Consider the following 20,412-nt stretch of genomic DNA (forward strand, 5'->3'; position numbering starts at 1 on the left):
ATGTGTGGGATTAATTATAACATGCAAGGAAAACTCATTCAAGGTACAGCTCTGAAGTTCTCCTGGTACAGTCATTGAGAGAAGTTGTAAAACAAAAATATAGTACTAGCGTGCTAGAGATACCTCAGCCATATTTCCCTTAGTTTTCTGGTGCCTCCATTTAGTGAAATAGTGGAATAAATCCAAGCTGCCAGGCATCAGCCTGATGTGAATTTACCAGACAGACAACTGGCCAATCAGGAGCAAGCACAACACCATGGAGGATGCTGAAACTGGAGGCACTCTGAGGGATTTTACTGAAGCATTCAGAGATAACATAAAAGTAAGCCCTTCAGATACGTAGAACTGTCTTTCATTCTTTGTAGTCAAACATACTGTGAATAAATGGGGGTCTACTGTATTAAAGGAGGCTATTTACAGTACAGCATTTGAAACACTGGGACAGAAATTAGTAAAATGAACCCTAACTATAGATTCTAAACTTTTTTTTTTCTTCTGTCGTCAGTGCTGCAAAAAGCAATAGATATACAGTATGCAAAAGCATTTTTCAGTTTCATAAAATGCAAGTCATCTATGGATTATATAAAGTCTATAGCTTTTATGTTCTACTACTAAAACAAATACAAAAAGGCAGAAAAGACATCACAAATGTCATTGATTTTCTGCTGGCACACATGAGCTTTTTTATATATTTATATAGGAAATTAACCCATTGAGACCTAGATCTCATTTACAAGGTGGTCCTGTCAACAAACATACAATAAAACACAATATCATGTGTGGCACTGTCTTAAACAGCTTTTTGAGTGGGCCAAATCAGACTTGCAGTGAAATCTCGAATGGGAAATACTTCATGACTTATTTTCAATTTAAAAAAACATATGCATTAACACTTATTGCAGGAATGGATTTTTTCCTAAACTCGCCATATTATATTTGATTCTGTTCTGTACAGTGTATGATCCTATGTGTCTAATCTGCTGTGTAGTGTATGGTATCTTGCTCTTGCTGACAGACAACAGGACCCTTTTCTCCTGAGACAAGGTTAGGTTTCAAAATACATTTTATTAAAATGTCACCGAGAGGAAATAGATGTTCATCATTTATGTCAAGAATTTGATTTCTGTTAGGAAAGGTGCAGGTTCTGATAAGAGTTTGTTTATTTATAGTTTATTTTTGATGTTTGTAAGCAGTTGTATAGGAGGCCCAGATTGATGATTCACTGATAAACCATTATACCAGTATCCATTATCTTACATACCCCAATCTGGCATACCTCTGCATCCCTAAAATCAACCAATTACAATGTTGTGTTTATATCATTGACGTCACCATGAAACCACCTCCTCTCAGTATAAAAATAAATACATGTTTGTGGTGGAGGAGTGGAAGGCAACCAGTCCAAATGTTTATTATTATTCCTGTGAGAAACAAACTCCAAAATGGATCAGGGGTGGAGAGAAGGTTTTTGGTTTTAAGTGTAACTTAAAATTCCTGCAACTCAACAAACATATTTCCAGGCCCTTAAAGTTCAGGATTACTAACAAATACCTGAATTACATTTTATAAACACATACAAATATTTTAAGCTGCACAAATGCCATTGATGAATACTCACATTTACTTCTGCAAGTACCGGTACTCGTCTCACTGTGAGAGCTCAAGAGTGAAGACACACTGGAGGATCTCTCTAGTCCTGAAGTTTTCACAGGCAGTCTGGACCCTGTTGAAGATCTAACTGAGACAGACCCAGCGTTTATGGACGTCCTTGCAGAACTTGTCTTTTCTCTGGTAGAAATAGTCATTTTGCGAGTGCCTGTGAATTTACAGAATGCTGAATTAAAACAATGCAATGCCATTCACCATTCCCTTGAAAAAGTCAAAAGGACTAGGCTACAAGAGGTATGAAGTTGAAAGATCTTCATCTGGATCCGACATATATTTATATATATATAGCCATTTATCTGGGCTCAGACACCGGTAGTTAAAAATTGCACACATTAATTATGTAGACAGGTTCATGAAAAAATAATTTTACAGTTCAAGATTGCCTCATTCATAATACATATACAATCATGCCCTAACTTGCTACACATCAAAAGACAGTTCTGGTTCAACATGAAAACTCACACTGAAGTAGTTAACCAAGATTTACAAGAAAACAAAACCTGTCTAAAAGCAAACAATATATCTCAATTAAAACACAGGATGAGCGACAACACCACTACTTTATTATTATACATGACGAGCGCATTATGAGACAGCGACCAGTCTCGACAGGCAAATGCTGCACAGTTCTTTATTTGTTGTTGTTATTATTTCTTAGCAGATGCCCTTATCCAGGGCGATTTACAGTTGTAAACAAAAATACATTTCAAGAATCATACAAGTAATAATACAATTAAGAGCAAAATAAATACAATGACTTTGGTTCTAGCAAGTTCAAGTATGACAAAATACGATTCAATAACGGAGCAGATAAGTGTCAGTGATAGTTACATCAGGATATAATTAAATACAAAATACTACAGATTAAATAACACTTGACAGATTACAGTACTCAAGTACAGGATTAAATGCAGTAAAATAGGGGGCAGATAAGAGCAAGTAAAGCGCAAGTAAAGCGTGATGATGATGATGATGATGATGATGATGATGATGATGATGATGAGTGTTGAAACTAATGACTGACACAGCAAGGACACAATGATGTAACCTTTGGGTTGAACCAGATGCTGGTTGAACCAAGCTGTACAGCAATTTTGCTGTACAGCTTGGTTTGCCTCCCCTCCCGCCTCACCTAATACTTCCACTAACAACTACATCTCCCAGAATACAATGCCACCAGTTCCTAGGAAACTGTACACAAAACAAACCAACTTAACAAACATTATTCAATCTCTGGTTAGCCCTGTTGTCATTGCAGCCAATCACGGTAAGAATAAGAAAAATTCAAACCAACACAGGTTGAAAAGTAAACACCCCAGTCCAGCTACAAATCCAACTGGAACCATCGTCAGAGGCAACTGCTAAAAAAAGGTGCCTATAATATCGTAATGACCCTGGCAATGGCATCTTGCTGGACACTTGTTTGTCTGGTTTGTTTATTTTGTCATGTCTCGTTTAGTGTTACATGTATTGTGAGGGTACGGGGCATGCTAAAAAAATAAATAAATAAATAAATAAAAACACAACACAACACTTAAGAATCTCAAGAATCTTGCTTCACTCAACAACGTCAAAAAACGTTACAATAAACACTGTTTTATAACTTATCAATGCATTTCCTTATTTTATTTATCTGTATGGCTTTATATTGAAGTTAACATGTTCACTGAATTTAAGAGTTTAATGTTAAAATATAAAAGTAACGTAATTCATTTGCAGAGGAGTCAGTGTGATACCTCGAAAAAAAAAAAAAATGTGCTGAGCCGATAAAGAACCTGAACACACGCGTGGTTGTACAGTAGTTCAAAGTAACAATGCAGTTAAAATGGAAGGCTCTTTTTTAATGCCTACCCCATTACCATTAAAAGATTGTACAGTATTTATCGAGATTACTCACGACTTCAAAGTAATGTTGCATTTTACCCACTGAAAATACATTTTACTCTCTGTGTTAATTAGAGGTTAAGTTACTCCCAGACCCAAAATCTTATCTGAAGTACAGTTTTGAACCTTTTGATTGCACAAGGATCAACCAACAATGATTACTTTTTAGAGCTCTGCAAGTCAAACCATAAAGATTACTTTGTGGTATCCTTGCTGGCTCCTACTCGGGAGCTGGATAGGTCTGATTGTAGCCTTGCCATTAAGTTCTACATGGTTTACTTTTGATAATCATTTTTGTATAATTTAGACATAGCCATGCATGTTCCTGCTTGCATTTAAAAGGTCCAGCAGTGCCTGATAAGAGTTAAAACATTCATACAGTTAAGGAACATATATTTGTCTGAAGAAGTGGTATGCAGGTTTCAAGAGGGGAGGAAGAGCTTGTGTCCCTGAAGCCAAAACTACCTTTGTGGAATGAAGCAGCATCACTTTTAGTGAATATTGGAATCCACTTTTGTTACAGTACCATACTACAGCTTCTCAACACATTTTACTTAGGCATTAGGTTCAATAGGTCAGCAGCTTGCATTTGTTTTAGTTAGTGTTTCTTCCAGGATATTTGCAGTGATAAAGAACGCAAAACCTTGTTTGCTTACAAGCATTAAAATCCCCTTAATGATATCCATTTGAAATGCTAAAAGACAAATAACTGGCGAACAGTTTATTTCCATCATAATAAAGCAATCGTCTCCTTTTCAGAAGCCTGTGCATGGATAAATAAATAAGACACCCTCTCTATACACTGTGTGGCACTGGACTGTATGCACAAACTAATAAACAGCTTTAGAGTTTTATTTCAGAAGTACAACTGAAATATTCAAGTGTCTTTACATCCTTTCTTCCTGTTTGTTCCATTAATGAGACTCATTTCCTATTATAAGAAACCACCGCCCCATTGAGGCCATTTTCCTTCTCACTACTTGGAGCAGATGTAATGAAAAAAAAAGATTTTTTTTTTCTCTTCACCATAATATCCCTATGGGAATTTGTAGGAGGTTACGTACATCTGTATCCATGGCAATGCCCTCAAGGGATTTTAAAAGGCACTGACACATGTGCCTCAATAAGCTTGGTTCATCAGGAACAGGAAACCTGCTTTGTTTAGATTACAAAAACCCTTTAGCCAACTGCCACCACATGGTGATTTTGGGTACTGCAGAAAAGGTCAGAACATTCCAGCACTTAGAGGGGTGAATGTTTAAAGGGGAAGTGTAATGCAAATTAATATATAACCATTTCAATAGAAAACATGTTAACTAAACCTTTTGGTACATTTTCATCCTCTCCTTGACCAGTATATCGTATAAAAACCATTAAAACAAATCAACATTGAATATACTGGAGCTCTCTTCCGTCGTGCTTTGTGTGACGTCCTGTCGTTGACTCGCTCGATAGTCACACATAGTATTCTGTTGAGCGTATGTCCTGTTCCTATATTATGTAGCCATTGTTTTGTAATGACTGCCCTTTGTTGGTTTAAAGGCTTAGGCACACAAAGTTTTTCCTTTTGTTATTTTTGCACCCGAACGCTTTCCATTCCGACATAATTCACCCTGCCGGCATTCACTAGTGTGAGTGGCTGTCAACGATATGACGTAACAGCGGCGCCAGAAAGGTTTCAATATGGCGCGAGCCTGCATTTCCAGCTGACCCAGAAGGCTGACAAAAATTAAATACATGCCAAACACTTGACTTAACAAAATTGGCGCAGCGAGACGCAATTGTTATGTATACAGAGCATTTAGAGAGCCTTGTTATTTTAAGTACAGTTCCCCTTTAAGGCCAATTGTATACTACTGTTGCTAGCGAAAGACTGAAGAGACATTTTCAAACACGGACTTCCTTCAAAGTAAAAGCACCCCCCTCCCCCCAAATTAATTTATTTATAAAACTTGATTTTGCTACAGTATGAGAAACTATAATGCCTTTGTGCAATATAAATTTCAAAAATAAGCTGCTGGTGAGTTTAAAACTACTTTGGATTGCTAAACCAAATCCTTTTCATTGAATATTTAATGGACTACAGCAAATGACCAAGAACAGGATATAAACTACATTGTATTTGTCATGTACACATGTTTTGCAGATAAGTTAAATATGTTTTTCATATTACTGGTATATGTTACACTATATTAAATATTTTTAGTCTGAAAATGACAAATCTGAATGGCTATTTTGTATGTAAACTTGCATATTTTCTTGTTCTGATTTACCACATTCAATAAATCACTGAAATCAAATTATGTTAACTCATCTTTAAGATAAGATACTATGCATTTAAGCATTCAAGAATATCCAATATCTAAAACTGAAATTTTCTACAAACAGTTTATCATTTCCCTTAATTAAAAAATGTCCCTTGAATACAGGGGTGAAAAAAAAAATCTGAGTTTGGATAAACTTTAGACTAAAAACTTCTCTGTTTTTAGACTAAACATTCACACCCTGACAAGAAGGATAAAAAGCAGTGAGGCATCTAAGACCGCCAAGCTTTCCTTACCATGAGCTGACATCTGTTTGGTCCTTGGAGGAGACAGGATTCCAGTGGTGCAGCCATCTTTGCTTGAACTTCCCAGCTTCAGTTTTGGTACAGCAGGTGGCAGTGTAAAGTCTGCAGATCTAGTCTGCGGACCTACACTGCTTTTCGGCTTGCTGAGGGATGGCTTCTGTCCAACTCTGGATTTGCTTACGTCTGGAGCTGCTGCCAATTCAGTTGAAAACGTCTGTAAAAATAAGTCAGTTTTACTCACAGTATCCCATGTTAGTATTCTGTAATCAATATTTCTAACTCTCCCTATAGTGTTGGCCATCTAAAATCAGAACAGTGAACATGGACATTAAGCTCAGGCAAGCTCTGTGCTAAGTTGCTATTGTACTCTATTCCCTTGGGATACTGTCAGCTCCAGCCAATTTTTTTTTTTTTTTTTTTTGCATAAACACTCCAAGCACATGGACTGTATTTGTGCCCAAAAACAGTCTAGTCCTCTTACTCACAGCAGAATAACTACGCAGGGAAACTTTTTTACATTTGGTTTGCAACCAAGTTTTACTCTAACATTTTCAAAGAAAAGAGTATTGCAAATCATTTGGCGTAAATGTGTGTTGTGTTTTTTTATTATTATTATTTTTACCTTCTAAATGGGACTTGAAACATACTTTACAACAGCAACATAATTTTGAACAGTGACCTAAAAATGAATTTTAAAAAATGGTTTATAAATCTACACTTTCTTTTCTGGTTTGTAATGGCTATGTGGCCTCTGCTGCAGCCACATAAAATTTGTCTAGCAGGTAAAGACCGCTCTGTTGGACATTAAAGTCTTAATTTTGTTTTGAAAAAAAAATTAAATACAGGCCCGTTAAATTATTACTAGGTATATTTTCTTTATAAATGATTTAACAACAATACAATACTTTGAAGTTGGGCCACCTCCTCCTGATGTACATCCTGAGAGAAGCCAAGGCATGGAGTCTAAAAGATGTTGGAAGGTCTCATGTGGTATCAGAAATCAAATCACAGAGTCCCCACCAAGAACCAAAAACATTGATTCTATAGCAGAACTGACAACTCAGTACTGTAGCAGGTATAAATGACCACAGTGAAGTTAGAAAATGTTATGTATTACTTACTGCAGTTCAAGATAAATAAAAGAGATAGTGTGTTTCAATTTTAGTCAACTGAACTTTTCAGTAAGTCTCTTTGGAAAACCTAAATAAATATACAATGCTCTTCATAGAACAGTTAAGCCACTGGCCGTTGATTACATTTCACTCAAATATTTGAGATACTTGACCTTTACACCACAGATATGTAAAGGCATTTCTCTGCTTCCTAATCATCAGGCCTAACTAGACTAACCAACTAAAATGTTTAAAATGTGTTACACGGGTTTTAGCAAGTTCTAGTACAGCTGCAAATGACTATATGTGTGTTTGAGGCTATTGTTTGAATACTGCAGACAGTGAAACTGAGCACACAGTATGTTAAACTGATCACGGGTAGCAGCAGGCTTTATGTCTTTTTTTTTTTAATGGATCCTGTAAACACATCTTTAAAAAAAAGCACTGGTATTTCTGTAACCAAATCTGTTTGCAAATAATTCAGGATTTACACCGCTAATACCAACTACATTGACTTGCATCTTTGTATGAAACAGCTGTCTTACTTTATATATTAGAGACCATTAACTTATACATTTGTGTACAAGAGCATCATTCTGAATATTGAGTTGTTACACTTCCCATCTTATAAACTATTTGAAACCATTTTCCCCTATTTTAAAACAAACTGCCATCAGACTACATCTTTCATTTACAATGTATTTACAGTAGTGACTACAGTTTGAGCATTACATTTACCATTACCATAAGACATGTGTTACTGGTGCCAAAATATCCAAACAATGATGTAACCCTGTAGGGAGCAGGTGAGTGTGGTTTACTTCCAAGAGTAGAAGAGCAGGGGGCCCTTTTATTTTATTTCCAGTAGTTAAACTAATGTCCCCTAGAAAACGTCTTTACTACTGTAAATCAGAGTGACGTCTAAATGTATGAGATATCAATTTATATTATTATTATTATTATTATTTATTTCTTAGCAGACGCCCTTATCCAGGGCGACTTACAATTGTTACAAGATATCACATTATACATTATTTCACATTATACAGATATCACATTATTTTACATACAATTACCCATTTATACAGTTGGGTTTTTACTGGAGCAATCTAGGTAAAGTACCTTGCTCAAGGGTACAACAGCAGTGTCCCCCACTGGGGATTGAACCCACAACCCTCCGGTCAAGAGTCCAGAGCCCTAACCACTACTCCACACTGCTGCCCATGAATTTTAACTTGCTTTTAGTCTATATATTTTACTTAGTGACACTTACCCTACATTGAACATGTACGGACTTCAGCTATGTACAGTTTATAAGGACATACCTACATACACTGTAGTGTCTTTATATACATTAAAAAAATTAAAAAATAGTGTCACTTGTTTGAAAAGTAGAGCCTAAAAATTGTACCATTTACAGACAGGAGGTCCACTGATCCAGAGGTGAGTTTGCTACCAACTATGTTACGCAAAAGGACATTTGCACATTACTAGTGTAACAGGAATAGGAGATCAATGTTGGGGCCAGCAACTGGCAACTACATGATAATGGTACAAGGTCATGACTGTAATGTAATGTGCAAGTGAATCACCTGTCTCAGCAGATCAATTGACCCATTATGGCAAAATTAAAGACTGTAGTGGCTAAACTAGATTTCAGCTGCCCAGACACACATTTTTATTGGCCAGAGTGTACTCCAAATTGCTGTTCAAGGGTAGTCAGTTCTAATAATACTAAAATAGTTTAAAAAGTCATTTGTCGTCCCCCCCCCCACCCAAAAAAAACAACAAACAACTTACAGCAGAGGTGGTTGCAACATCTCCAGAAGTCAATTTGTGTGCAATGCCATTCATCACATCACCAGTTTCTTTGTTAGCCCTTGGTGAGTTATTACATTCCTTACTTTCTGTGCGAGACAAAGAAACCAGTATCACTGAAGACTTTGTTTTCTCAGCTTTGTTGTTACGAGTGGTCCGGCTGAATCTATTGTGGGCACCAGTTACTGCAGTCTCGGAGAATAAAGAGCTTGTTGAATTTGAAGAGCTGCCTTTGTCCAATACTCCATTCCTCAAATTGGATGCTGGTTTTTGGATCCTGTTGGCTATTGTTTTCGAAACTGCAGAAGAGGGGGTTATCTTGCTTGGAAAACACTGGGCGCATGCCCCCACCTGCTTCTGATTTCTTGATGCCACTGAACTGGGTTTAGTAGCTTTAAAGTGTGCTACTTCATGTCCTTTTTCAGGCCCTTTCTCTTTTTGCAATTTTTCTTGTGATTGTGAAGCCCTTGGAAGTGGGCAATCATGACTGGGCATGGAAGGTGATCTCAGCAAGTTCCTAATATGTGAGGGATTGTCAGTTTTCACCAAAGGTCTTGAAACAACTTTGGGCTTTATATTCTTGAAGTCAGGTTTAGGATATTTCAATATTTCTACTTTGGCAGGTTTACTTGTAGTAGATGTAGTTGGTCTTGTACTGTTTTGTATTTTTAATTCACAGGGCCACTGGTTGCATTTAAAGGTCTGAAAAGAGTTCTTGCCATTGCAGGAAAATAAATCTTTTACATTTTCAGTTGCCTGTTCTGGAATCCCATTCTTTGACTCTGGCAAAGGAGTGGACATATGTGTATGGTAATTGCAGTTCTCTGGACTATGGACCAAAAATATTTCATTGGCAGCTCTAGCTGCCTCTCCTTCATTTGGTGAAAGCACTAGTCTCAGTTGAGGTATTAGGACATCAGCTTCAGCTTTGGACATAGGAATCAAGTCTTGAGTAGATGGGTCAACAGCACTCACTCCAACTTTGTGTATATTGATTAGCATGGCTCCCTCTTGGTCAGATATTTCTATGTTGCCAGGATCTTTTACACAATGATCTGCATGGGACACACATTCCATTTCACAAACTGTTGCTGCATCCGAGAAGCTTCCACGCTGAGCAGGGTGGAGACAATTAGGCAGACAATGTCCTGCTCCCTCCTGCATTTCATAATGAGAGTTTTCTTGAGAGACATTGCAGTCCACTTGCAAATCATCCTCAGGGAGCTCTTTTGGTACCTCTACTGTACATTGTTTGGCAACAAAATTACAGCTAGATATTTCTGGCTGGATTTTTTCAAATGTCCCACCACAAATGCCAGGCATTGTGCTTGAAAACCTTCCCTGACCAGAAGGGATGCTACTGGTGCTATCTGGGGGCTCAAGTATAGAGGCACTAGGAGGCTTCCCAGAGCTACTCAACATAAAACTATTGCTCCTCATGACCATCTCATCATAGCTCAGAGAATCCAAGGAAGCATGCGTGTTACCTGCAGACCTGTTTTTTGGAACTAGAGAATTTTCTGTGACTGCAGGGTCAGGGAGCCTTCCACCTGCATCAATAGCAATCTCATTGCCTGGTGTCACATATTCAAGATCCATTTTCTTTGTGCCTATATCTACACTATATCTATTCTTTGTACAATCCTGCATACAAGGCACCTCAAGGGTAATATTTGGATTCCACGTTTCCAGGTTTGGGTCGGCCTCAGGAAGATTAGACTGCACTATTCCCTTAAACTGCTCTTTTACCTGAGGCAAACTGACCAATTCTGTTCTGCCACAAATATCCAAGTTCTCTTCAAGTATAGGATCACCGACACTCTCATTTGGAAACACAGAACTATAATTAAAGGCTTTGCCATCATGGTCCAAGCTTGAGTTACACTCGCTCATTTCAACATCGGGAGAATTCCCATAACTTAAGCAGCTTACACTTTGAAATGAATCTGGGGGGGACCCAGTATTGCATGAAACTTCATTTCCATTTTGATCACCAATCAACAGTGGATACTGCAGCTTACTAAAATCTCTCTCTTGAGTTCCTGTGCCTTTCCTTATTTGATTTTGCACTGTAATTTTCTCGACACTCATGTTTTTGCTGTTGTTGTTTTGTAGTTACTGTTGATTCTTGATCTTTTGTTTTTCAGAATTGATTCGTAGTTCACCATTATCTGTTGTTCCTTTAACGTTCTTCACTACAAAAAGGAATAAGAACACAGCAGGAAGTAAAGATTTTTTTTCTGTACGCCTTCGTATTTAAAATCCTGTCTGTATCCAACCCTGAAAAAGAGAGATAAAATATTGATTACAAATATATAATTGTGTATTTAAAAAGACAAAAGGGACTATATACTTCCAGTTTTAATAATTTTCAAAAATACCTATATTGTACATTTTGAAACAAGGTTTGCATTCTAAAACCATATACTTTGTTACAATAAATCTGCTTAAATAACTAGTGTACAGAACTGAAGCCCTATCCAGGTGATACCGAATTAGAGTTAATAACCTATAACAGGGGTATTGAATTACATTCACTGGAGGGCCAGATAAGGCAAATTGTCCAAATCTTGGGAGCCAAAGGGAGCTCATGATGTGTGTAAGGGGGGGTAACCACTTACAATGATACAATTTATGATTGTCATTTAATAATACAAATACAAAGCAAATATATTTATCACTGTAATGCTATTAAAACTCTTAATCTTAATTTTATTAAAACTATTACATTAAAATGGACATCTAATTTCCTTTTTGTCATTAAGGAAAGACAGAAGTTACAGGAGAGGAGTAATTATTTTGAGAAGTTAAATAATAGTAAACTGTAAAAAAGAATATTGACTGTTAGGCTATGGAGTGTACTGACGCGAACGGGAATGAATGTGCATACCGAGTGTGTGACTAAACTAACGTTTATTGATTGAGGGTAGCTTACATACAGAGTGAGTTGTAAACAAGGAAGGAGAAGGGTTATTACCAGATAAAGAGCAGCAATTATTTGTTGCTGTATTATGGCGCAAAAAAACACAAAAAAACCCTGCAGCATTTTGCTAAAACCGCCCAAAAATAAACATCCCGCCTAGCATCATTTACTCCTGCAAAACGGAATGAAAAACAGCCCAATTTTAAAGAAAAACCGCCCAGTTGTTGACATCCGACAGACCAGACGGACGGCTCTTGTGGGCCACCAATTGAAGAACGCTGACCTATAATTCTCTGTTATAGTGTATCAAGTTTCTTGATGACAATTAATATCTACAATTAGATTCATGGCTATTTCAAAGTAAGTTCAATGGTTTAAAACTGGTAATGTACAACTCAAAACAATAATTTGTAATCATGTTGTTTCTTTGCTAGTGTTATACTATTAAAATTGTTTTTTACTTTCAAAATCTCTCCTGGCTTCAAAAGGAGGGCCCTTAGGTTTACACTCTCATGCATTTTCTCTTTTTATTACATTGATAACCTATTGATTGATCAGTTTCCGCTGACTTGCGATGTACATTACCTCTTATTTGAAAAAAAAACAAAAAACAGGTCTACACTGCCCAATATAACAATACCCCCCTCCCCTATCCAATTGTCATCTTTTGCTATAAGTAAACATAATATTTGCAGTTCTTTACACGGTACCCATTGGAGAGCACTATTGCTATTCACATGAAAACAGGATAACAACAAGTGTTCAAGACCCCAGGTCCTCAGGGTGCATTTAGCCTCACTGAACGCTTGAACAATAATAAATCAACTGTGACACTTCCAGTATAATTTGCTGTTTACCAATTCCATGGCTCACTAACCCAATCCAGCTATTACGATTCATACATTTAAAAACACCCACGCCTTCTACTGCAGCATGGATGTGATCCAGAAGATATCACCAAGATATATGTTGTTTCTCCATGAACAGTCAAGCTTTAAAAGCTTTGGACAAACCCATCATATCTTGTGACCAAAACACTTGCATCACACTCGCACTGAAATAATGGAAGTCGATACTGAGGCTACCTACTTTAACTGAAACACAATACCCTTTTACATTTTTAATGACAGGAAGACTACACGACCTAGCTCTTGCATTATAAATGCATTTGTTACCGACATTACATTCAGTTATCAAAATGTGCTATACATACAGTATAAAATATTATTATCACTATGCAAAATAGTGTAAAGATGTATTTGTTTTGTATTAAGACACGTGTTGCAGATGACAATGTCCTAAACAGTAAGGGGATTACAGCAAAACATTATAGTCCAGCTCGGCGCTATTTCAGCTCAAATCTTATCACTTAAATTATCTACTACAACTTTACTGGATTTTATTACATTTACCTTACATCACATTTTATGCATAAACAAGCATAGATTTACTTTAAACTTTGATTGGGGGCAGTAAAAATCTGTAGGTACACATTTTTCTGTAGAAAAAATACTTGGTAATTTTTTGGTAACCTGGTTTCAGAAGCATCTGCAAAACTGCTTCTACTGTTCTCTTTGTTCAATAGTGAAGGTTAAATTGAGCGTGAACAGGAAAAAACTTAACCCACATTTTTTTTGTTCTTTACGATTCAAAGGTTTATTGTGTAGCCCATTTAATAATTCCAATTTAACACCAAAAGCATAATTTTGTTAAATTATTTTATTGACATTATTTCAGCACTGATTAAAGTAATTTTAAATGTATGTTGCTGGAATTGTCAGAATCTTAAGTCTGAAGCCCTTGGTAATGCACTCTTGTTTTTCATGGAGTTTTGCTGGCAGGCATTTTAATAAATGCTGCATTAAATTAATGATATCATCAGTCAATACTGCACACAAAAAGCTTTGTATGTTATTTTCTTCACTATGAAAGTAATGTATTTGTAAGCATCTACACATTTGATTTAGAAAACGATTCAGTATCAGCAGAAAATCAGCTTCCAGCTACAGCGGGCGTCTAATAAAACAGTATATGCCCGCTGGAATCAAATTTAAAATCAATCCACGCACGTACTGGCTGTTTAATTTTGACTGGCTGTGTTGAAAGCTCAGTTCACATCTTATGGCAAAAACTAAACAAAAGATACAATTGGTCCAAATTAATTTTATTATCCTCCCAAACCAGCCAATGAATACTTTGCAGCAACAAAAGTAACCAGTCCTGTACCAGAAACTGCAGCCGAGTCAGCCAATCGCAGCCTGTCAGCTCGACTGCAGCTCAGCTCGGACAATTCAGTAATATATTACTATTCAATATCTGGTACTATCCAGATAAACTAAAAGCAACTCTGACAAGCAGCTCTCGAATTATGTACGTGATCCTTTATGAACATTTTTGGGACTATTTTCCTAAAACTTCTCAGCAGAAGGGTACTCGATGAATCATTACAAATTTAAAAGGTAAATGTAGGTTTTTAAAGTGTTTTTAAAGAAAATAATGAGAAATCGTTTTCTAATAGCGATAGTACCACTTGTGGTAGTGACCATGACTGGAGTTATGCACCCCAAGCCAAAACCAACGGGCACTATCGCGTAAATAATCTTGCATATTATTATCACAGTAGACCGGACAGGACATTTCATTAAAAACATATTTTTTCTCCTAAACAAAGTTACTGTATAATTAATTTCAAGTAGACTATTTATGATTTACCCATTATCTAGACCGTACTGGTAGGCATACAACTCATGGGGTCAATTGCAACAAACTTGTAGATTTAGTATGCGCATACTAAGTTGCGGACTAGCTAATGCGGTACCATCTCAGGATCATCCCCAGCTGCGTAATAACTTCGTACCAATTGCAATGAAAAAAGATGGGGAACAAAGTTGGGGGGCACAAAATGCCAGCTAATTATGTGTTAAGAGTGTTATTAAAGATTGTTTTTTTATTTAATTTTTAACTTAAGAAAATTAATGTACAGAAATGTATTATGCACAAAACTAAATACCAAGGCTGGATTACATAAGAATATTTTCTTAAACCAAATTCACATGTATAATCTAATTTCCCTAAAACACCACCAAAATTAATGAAGCTGTGTTAGAGGATAAACCAACCTTAATTCACACACAAAACAAATGCATTCGTTAATAGGACCAAAAGGTGTTTTGTGCACTATAAAAAAAGGTGTAAATCGAATCAGAAATGCTAATTTCACATTTCAGGTATAGCATATAAAAGGTTAATTTTTCAGTACATCCATACAAAGGCAGTCACAGCCAGTAGTTGTGTGTAAAATTATACAATGGAGCAAAAACTGTCAATGTATAAAACATTTTATTGAAACAGTGGAGGGTGGCCAAAAGGATTCCACAGCAATTCTGCAGCACACAACTGCATAGAATACACTGTAAGCAGATTTAATGCGGTCTTCCCTGAGAGGCAGCCAGTTACAGCAGCACGTTTAAATAAAATCTGTGGAAGAGACTGAAAGTGGAGACACTGCAAATTAGTACTGGAATTACTATTTACTATTATTTATAAAATAGGCCTACGTTAAGTTGAATAAGGATGAAACTGGTCCGTCCCCGAAGATTTCACATTTTATATATATTTTTTATTTTACGTATTTATTTTTATTTTATATAATTTTTTGGTTATGAATAGTTCAGTTTCACAAGTTGGCACTGTACGCAGGACCCGCACTAGGCAGAGCACCTTGGCCTGGTCATGCCTGATTTCCTCCAGACACAGTGGGAGCAGGGCGAGCGATGAGAAGGCATATAACAGTTGCCTCGGCCACTGGTGTGCCAAAGCATCTATCGCCAGTGGGTCCCCAGTTCCAATTATGGAGAACCAGAGGGGACAGTGGGATGATTCCTGAACCTCTCCCAACTGAGGCTCACCACCTCGGGGTGAAGCCTCCACTCCGAGGCACTGGGGACACTCCTTGAGAGTGTCCCCAGCGCCTGTACTGCCCGTAGTAAGAGGAGGTTCTTGTGTGCCCAGAGCAAAAACTTGTGGGCCACACAATGGAGACTGGACGACCCAAGGCTGTCCTGGTGGTTGCTGTAAGCCACCACTGTTGTGTTGTCTGTACAGACAAGCACATATCTCCCTTGAATGTCCTGCAAAAATTCTGCAAGGCTAGGTAAACTCCCTACAGCTCTAAAACATTGATATGGAGACCCTGCTAAGCGGAGTTCCACACACCTTGCACATCCCAGCCATTCCACACAGCACCCAAGCCCAGGTTGGACATGTCCGTGATAACGGCTTCCCTTCTGGTGACACTGCCCAGCGCTACACCAAGGCGCAGATGGGTCAGCTGTTTCCACCAAGAGCATGCCTTTAGACAGTGATGAGACACTGTCAATAGGCGGTTGGGGTTCAATGCGGGCTGAAAAACCCTGCTGTTGAACCAGGCCTGCAGAGAGCGCATGTACAGGAGACCCAATGGAAGGGTTTGGGAAGCTTCTGCTATCGAGCCCAGAAGTTTCTGGAACAGCAGTACCGTGAACGCTCTGTTGAGCTGAAAGAGTTCCAAACAGGTGGCTATTCTGTGCACTCTGCCGTCCGACAGAGTGGACAGCATGGCCCTGTTGTCCAAGCACATTCTAGATAAAGGGCTGTCTGAGAAGGCGAGAGCTGGCTCTTTGCCTGATTCACCGTAAAAGATCTGGTCACACGGACGGCACTGTCGCCTTGCGTGACCACCCTGGTCAACACGTCTCCCACTTTAGGACGATGTTCTATTTTTCAGGCGACACAAGGGCAACATTTTCAATATCGGCCAATCATATTTAATAGCAGTGTCACATGATAAGGATACAGACCAGTCGGACAGACGGCGCATATATGATACATTCTGATTCCTGCATTTCACCCAATTATATGTAGGCTATAGATATGCAATACAGTGTGTATGTGGATAAGAGAATGCTAAATGTCCACGATTACAATAACATATTTAAGCTATGAATAAAATTCTTCCAATAATAATACACGTGTCGCATATTTTTTTGTTAATCTGAGAAATAAATAACTCATCACAGGCTCTGTGATTCAAAGGAAATCCCTTATAAGCTTGAGTCCCTGTTGGTTACACCTGGGGAAGTGGTTGTATTTTGGCATCGTCAACACCACAATTGTCAGCCGGGAAACTCATTCAGGTGTTGAAGGTGAAACTAACAATCAAATATGTCTCACATTGAAGCAAAAAGCCCTTGTGGGATACTGAACTAAGGCTACTTGAAATGGTTTTCAGCAGCAAGGATTATGAAAAATATGGAGACAAAAAAATAAAAATAATCACCGATGTCTTTTCTGTTTTCATCACGAGAATTAGAAACTAAAATAACATCAAATGACACACGGATAAGAGAAAAATAAATGTTTCACAACCTTTCTGTTCTATCTTTAAATGTTACCTTCACTAAAACACAGAAAAATGTAACTAATAAAATGTCAAATTGGTCTCTTGCCAGTATGCATTCGGATAATGATTTATACAGTACATGTTTAGCTTAGTGGAATTAATGCATGTAAAATGCTGTTTTAGCACTGAGTTTGCTATACAGAAAGAAAACAAATCTTTGTTTTCACATTCTTACAGTAGTCAAAATACCCCTACTATGATCAAAATATGGAACTAACTTGCAATGTTAAAGTACAAACTTCTGTTTGATGTAAATCTTTTAAATTAAAATACAAGTAGGTCACAAAGGAGGAACAGAAAACAATGATCCAGTTTCATATTGTTTTCAAGGAAATACTTTAAAATGAAAGTACTGCATCTCATGTGTAATATCTTTCACAAGGAACAGTGCAGACACTATGAAGTTGCCTATGTAATGGCTGCAGAGACCAGAAGTTTAGTGTGTAATTTGGTTATTTAAAAAACACTGGCAGATTACATTGACACTAAAAATTGAATCTCCTAATAAAGCAGCCAGATCTGTATTCGATTAATGAAAACAAATCACAAATGTGACTCCATCTATTAAAATATTGAAAACCCTACGGGCTCCCGAGTGGCACATCCAGTAAAGGTGCTCCACGTGGAGTGCAGGATGCCCTCTATAGTCTGGACGTCGCGAGTTCGAGTCCAGGCTATTCCTTTGCCGACAGAGGACGGGAGCTTCCAGGGGGAGACGCTCAATTGGCCGAGCGCCACCCGGGGGGAGGGAGGGTTAGGTCGGCCAGGGTGTCCTCGGCTCACCGCGCACCAGTGACCCCTGTAGTCTGGCCGGGTGCCTGCGGGCTTGCCTGTAAGCTGCCCGAGAGCTGCGTTGTCCTCCGACGCTGTAGCTCTTAGGTGGCTGCATGGTGAGTCTGCAGTGTGAAAAAAAGCAGTCGGCTGACGGCACACGCTTCGGAGGACAGCGTGTGTTCGTCTTCGCCCTCCCGAGTCAGCGCAGGGGTGGTAGCGGTGAGCTGAGCCTAAAAATAATTGGCCATTTCCAAATTGGGGTGAAAATAATAAAATGTTCAAACAAACTGAGGCACACAGTATTTTAAAAGTTCTTAAACAAAGAAAACACAGTCTACATAAAGTGTCTCTATTTAAGCTATATCCTATACAATCAATGGTCAAACCAACCAAATGCAGCTCAGTTGTAAGTGCACTTAAAAATAAATAAATAAATAAATAAATAAATAAATAAATAAATAATACTAAGGCAAATGCCGGCATTCAGAAATCACATCTCTGTCTGATCTTGTTAGGAGCAGCTTAGTCTTCTCCCTGCAGGAATGTAGTTATTCAGCCTTATTTAAAATTGCTGGAAAAAAAGATTGGTATGCTTTGCTGCATTCCTGTCAAATACATAAGAAAATTCACTGCCTTCTCGTTTAACAAGGTTTACAGCCTGACTATAGGAAAACACTGAAGACCCTTTTTTTGTATACAATAAAAAAAAATAAAACAATTTAAAATTCCCTTCTAGGGTACTTATTTACTTTGCTTCAAAAGGCAGTTTCAGTATTGTACTAAACAACACTGAAACAATGTTTTATAGTATCAGGAGTGTGCAATTCGTATCGCCCAACGCTCGGGACAAAAAGTTTTGCCATTATACTTTGCCCGTCAGACAAGTAGTTTTCATTTATTTACTTGTCCTATGTTTGTTCTGTTGCTAGAAAGACACTCCGGGTATATTTTTAGTGAGCCATGCAAAGTTTCTGAAAACTGAATTGCGGAAGTCTAGCACCTAAGCACAAACATTTTAGAAAGTGTTTATGTCCCACCCCTATCACTTCATTTCAAGACCAACTTTCCCTGGCAAAAAAATGTAATGATTTTTATTCTTTCAATTTTAGTGTTGCTAACCTAGTTTGCCATTTACCATATTTATATATATTTTTTAGATTTAAATGCTATATATTTTTTTACTAGCTATAAAAACAGAAGTGATATTAGTTATTTATTGGACATGCGCAATCCATCAATTTGTAAAGCTATTAAAAGTATTAAAACATTGACAAATAGGTTTATAAATGATAGAGATTATCTGTACAATATTTTATTAATAATTTAAAATAAGACAGTAAATCTCATGGCAATGTGTTTATATATTAATTCATTTATGTATTTATTTTTCAGTGATAGTAGTGCAGGGAAAATGTTGCCCTCAAACAAAAAAAAAAAAGAAAAGAAAAGAAAAAGCCATCAGGGTATGAAACCAGGATCCCCCTGCTGCAGCAGTGTTCCGGTTAGCCATCATGGGACAAGATGTTAAAAGGAGGGAAAAAATGGCTGTAAAATGTTGTGCACTGTTCAGAAGTATATAATAGATATAAGCAAAAGAAAAAATAAACATTTTGTCTCTGCAGAAATTTGATGGAGCCAACTGTATAAAATGCAGAGAAACTTGACAAGACCACAGTCACTCTACCCAGGAGTCGTCGCCCTACCAAAATCTCTCCAGGAACAAACCGGAAAATCATCAAGGAAGTCACAAAGAATCCCAGAGTTACATCCAAGGACCTGCAGGCCTCTCTCGCCTTGGCTAATGTGAGTGTTCATGACTCAACTATCAGAAAAAGACTGAACAAGAATGGTGTTCATGGAAGGGTAGCCAGGAGGAAACCACTGCTCTCTAAAAAGAACATTACTGCCCGTCTGAAGTTCGCCAAAGAGCACATAGATGATCCACAAGATTTCTGGAACAATGTTCTCTGGACAGACAAGTCAAAGGTAGACCTTTTTGGCCTCAATGAGAAACGTTATGTTTGGCGAAAAACAAAACACTGCGTGCGAACAGAAGAACCTCATCCTAACCGTCAAGCATGGTGTGGGAGTGTGATGGTTTGGGGCTGCTTTGCTGCCTCAGGACCTGGACAGCCTGCCATCATTGACACAACCATGAATTCTGCATTGTATAAGAAGATTCAAGAGGAGAATGTCAGGCCATCCGTCCGTGAGCTGAAGCTGA

The 20,412-nt window shown here is 37.7% G+C and overlaps 1 protein-coding gene across 3 annotated transcripts in view; it reads right to left on the bottom strand.

The window, feature by feature from the left end:
• Nucleotides 1–20,412, bottom strand: part of LOC117421229 (microtubule-associated tumor suppressor 1 homolog A-like) — a 94,048-nt gene that overhangs the window by 46,405 nt on the left and 27,231 nt on the right. For all 3 annotated transcript variants that reach the window (XM_059027041.1, XM_059027049.1, XM_059027050.1), the window contains exons 2-4: nucleotides 9,034–11,331; nucleotides 6,113–6,335; nucleotides 1,619–1,816 (exon numbers count right to left, since the gene is read on the bottom strand). In XM_059027041.1, the coding sequence (XP_058883024.1) occupies nucleotides 1,619–1,816; nucleotides 6,113–6,335; nucleotides 9,034–11,142 (2,530 nt within the window). In that variant the 5' untranslated portion in view covers nucleotides 11,143–11,331. The remainder of the gene's footprint in view (nucleotides 1–1,618; nucleotides 1,817–6,112; nucleotides 6,336–9,033; nucleotides 11,332–20,412) is intronic.

Source organism: Acipenser ruthenus, chromosome 1 (genome assembly GCF_902713425.1).
Source record: "Acipenser ruthenus chromosome 1, fAciRut3.2 maternal haplotype, whole genome shotgun sequence".
Lineage (NCBI taxonomy): Eukaryota > Metazoa > Chordata > Actinopteri > Acipenseriformes > Acipenseridae > Acipenser > Acipenser ruthenus.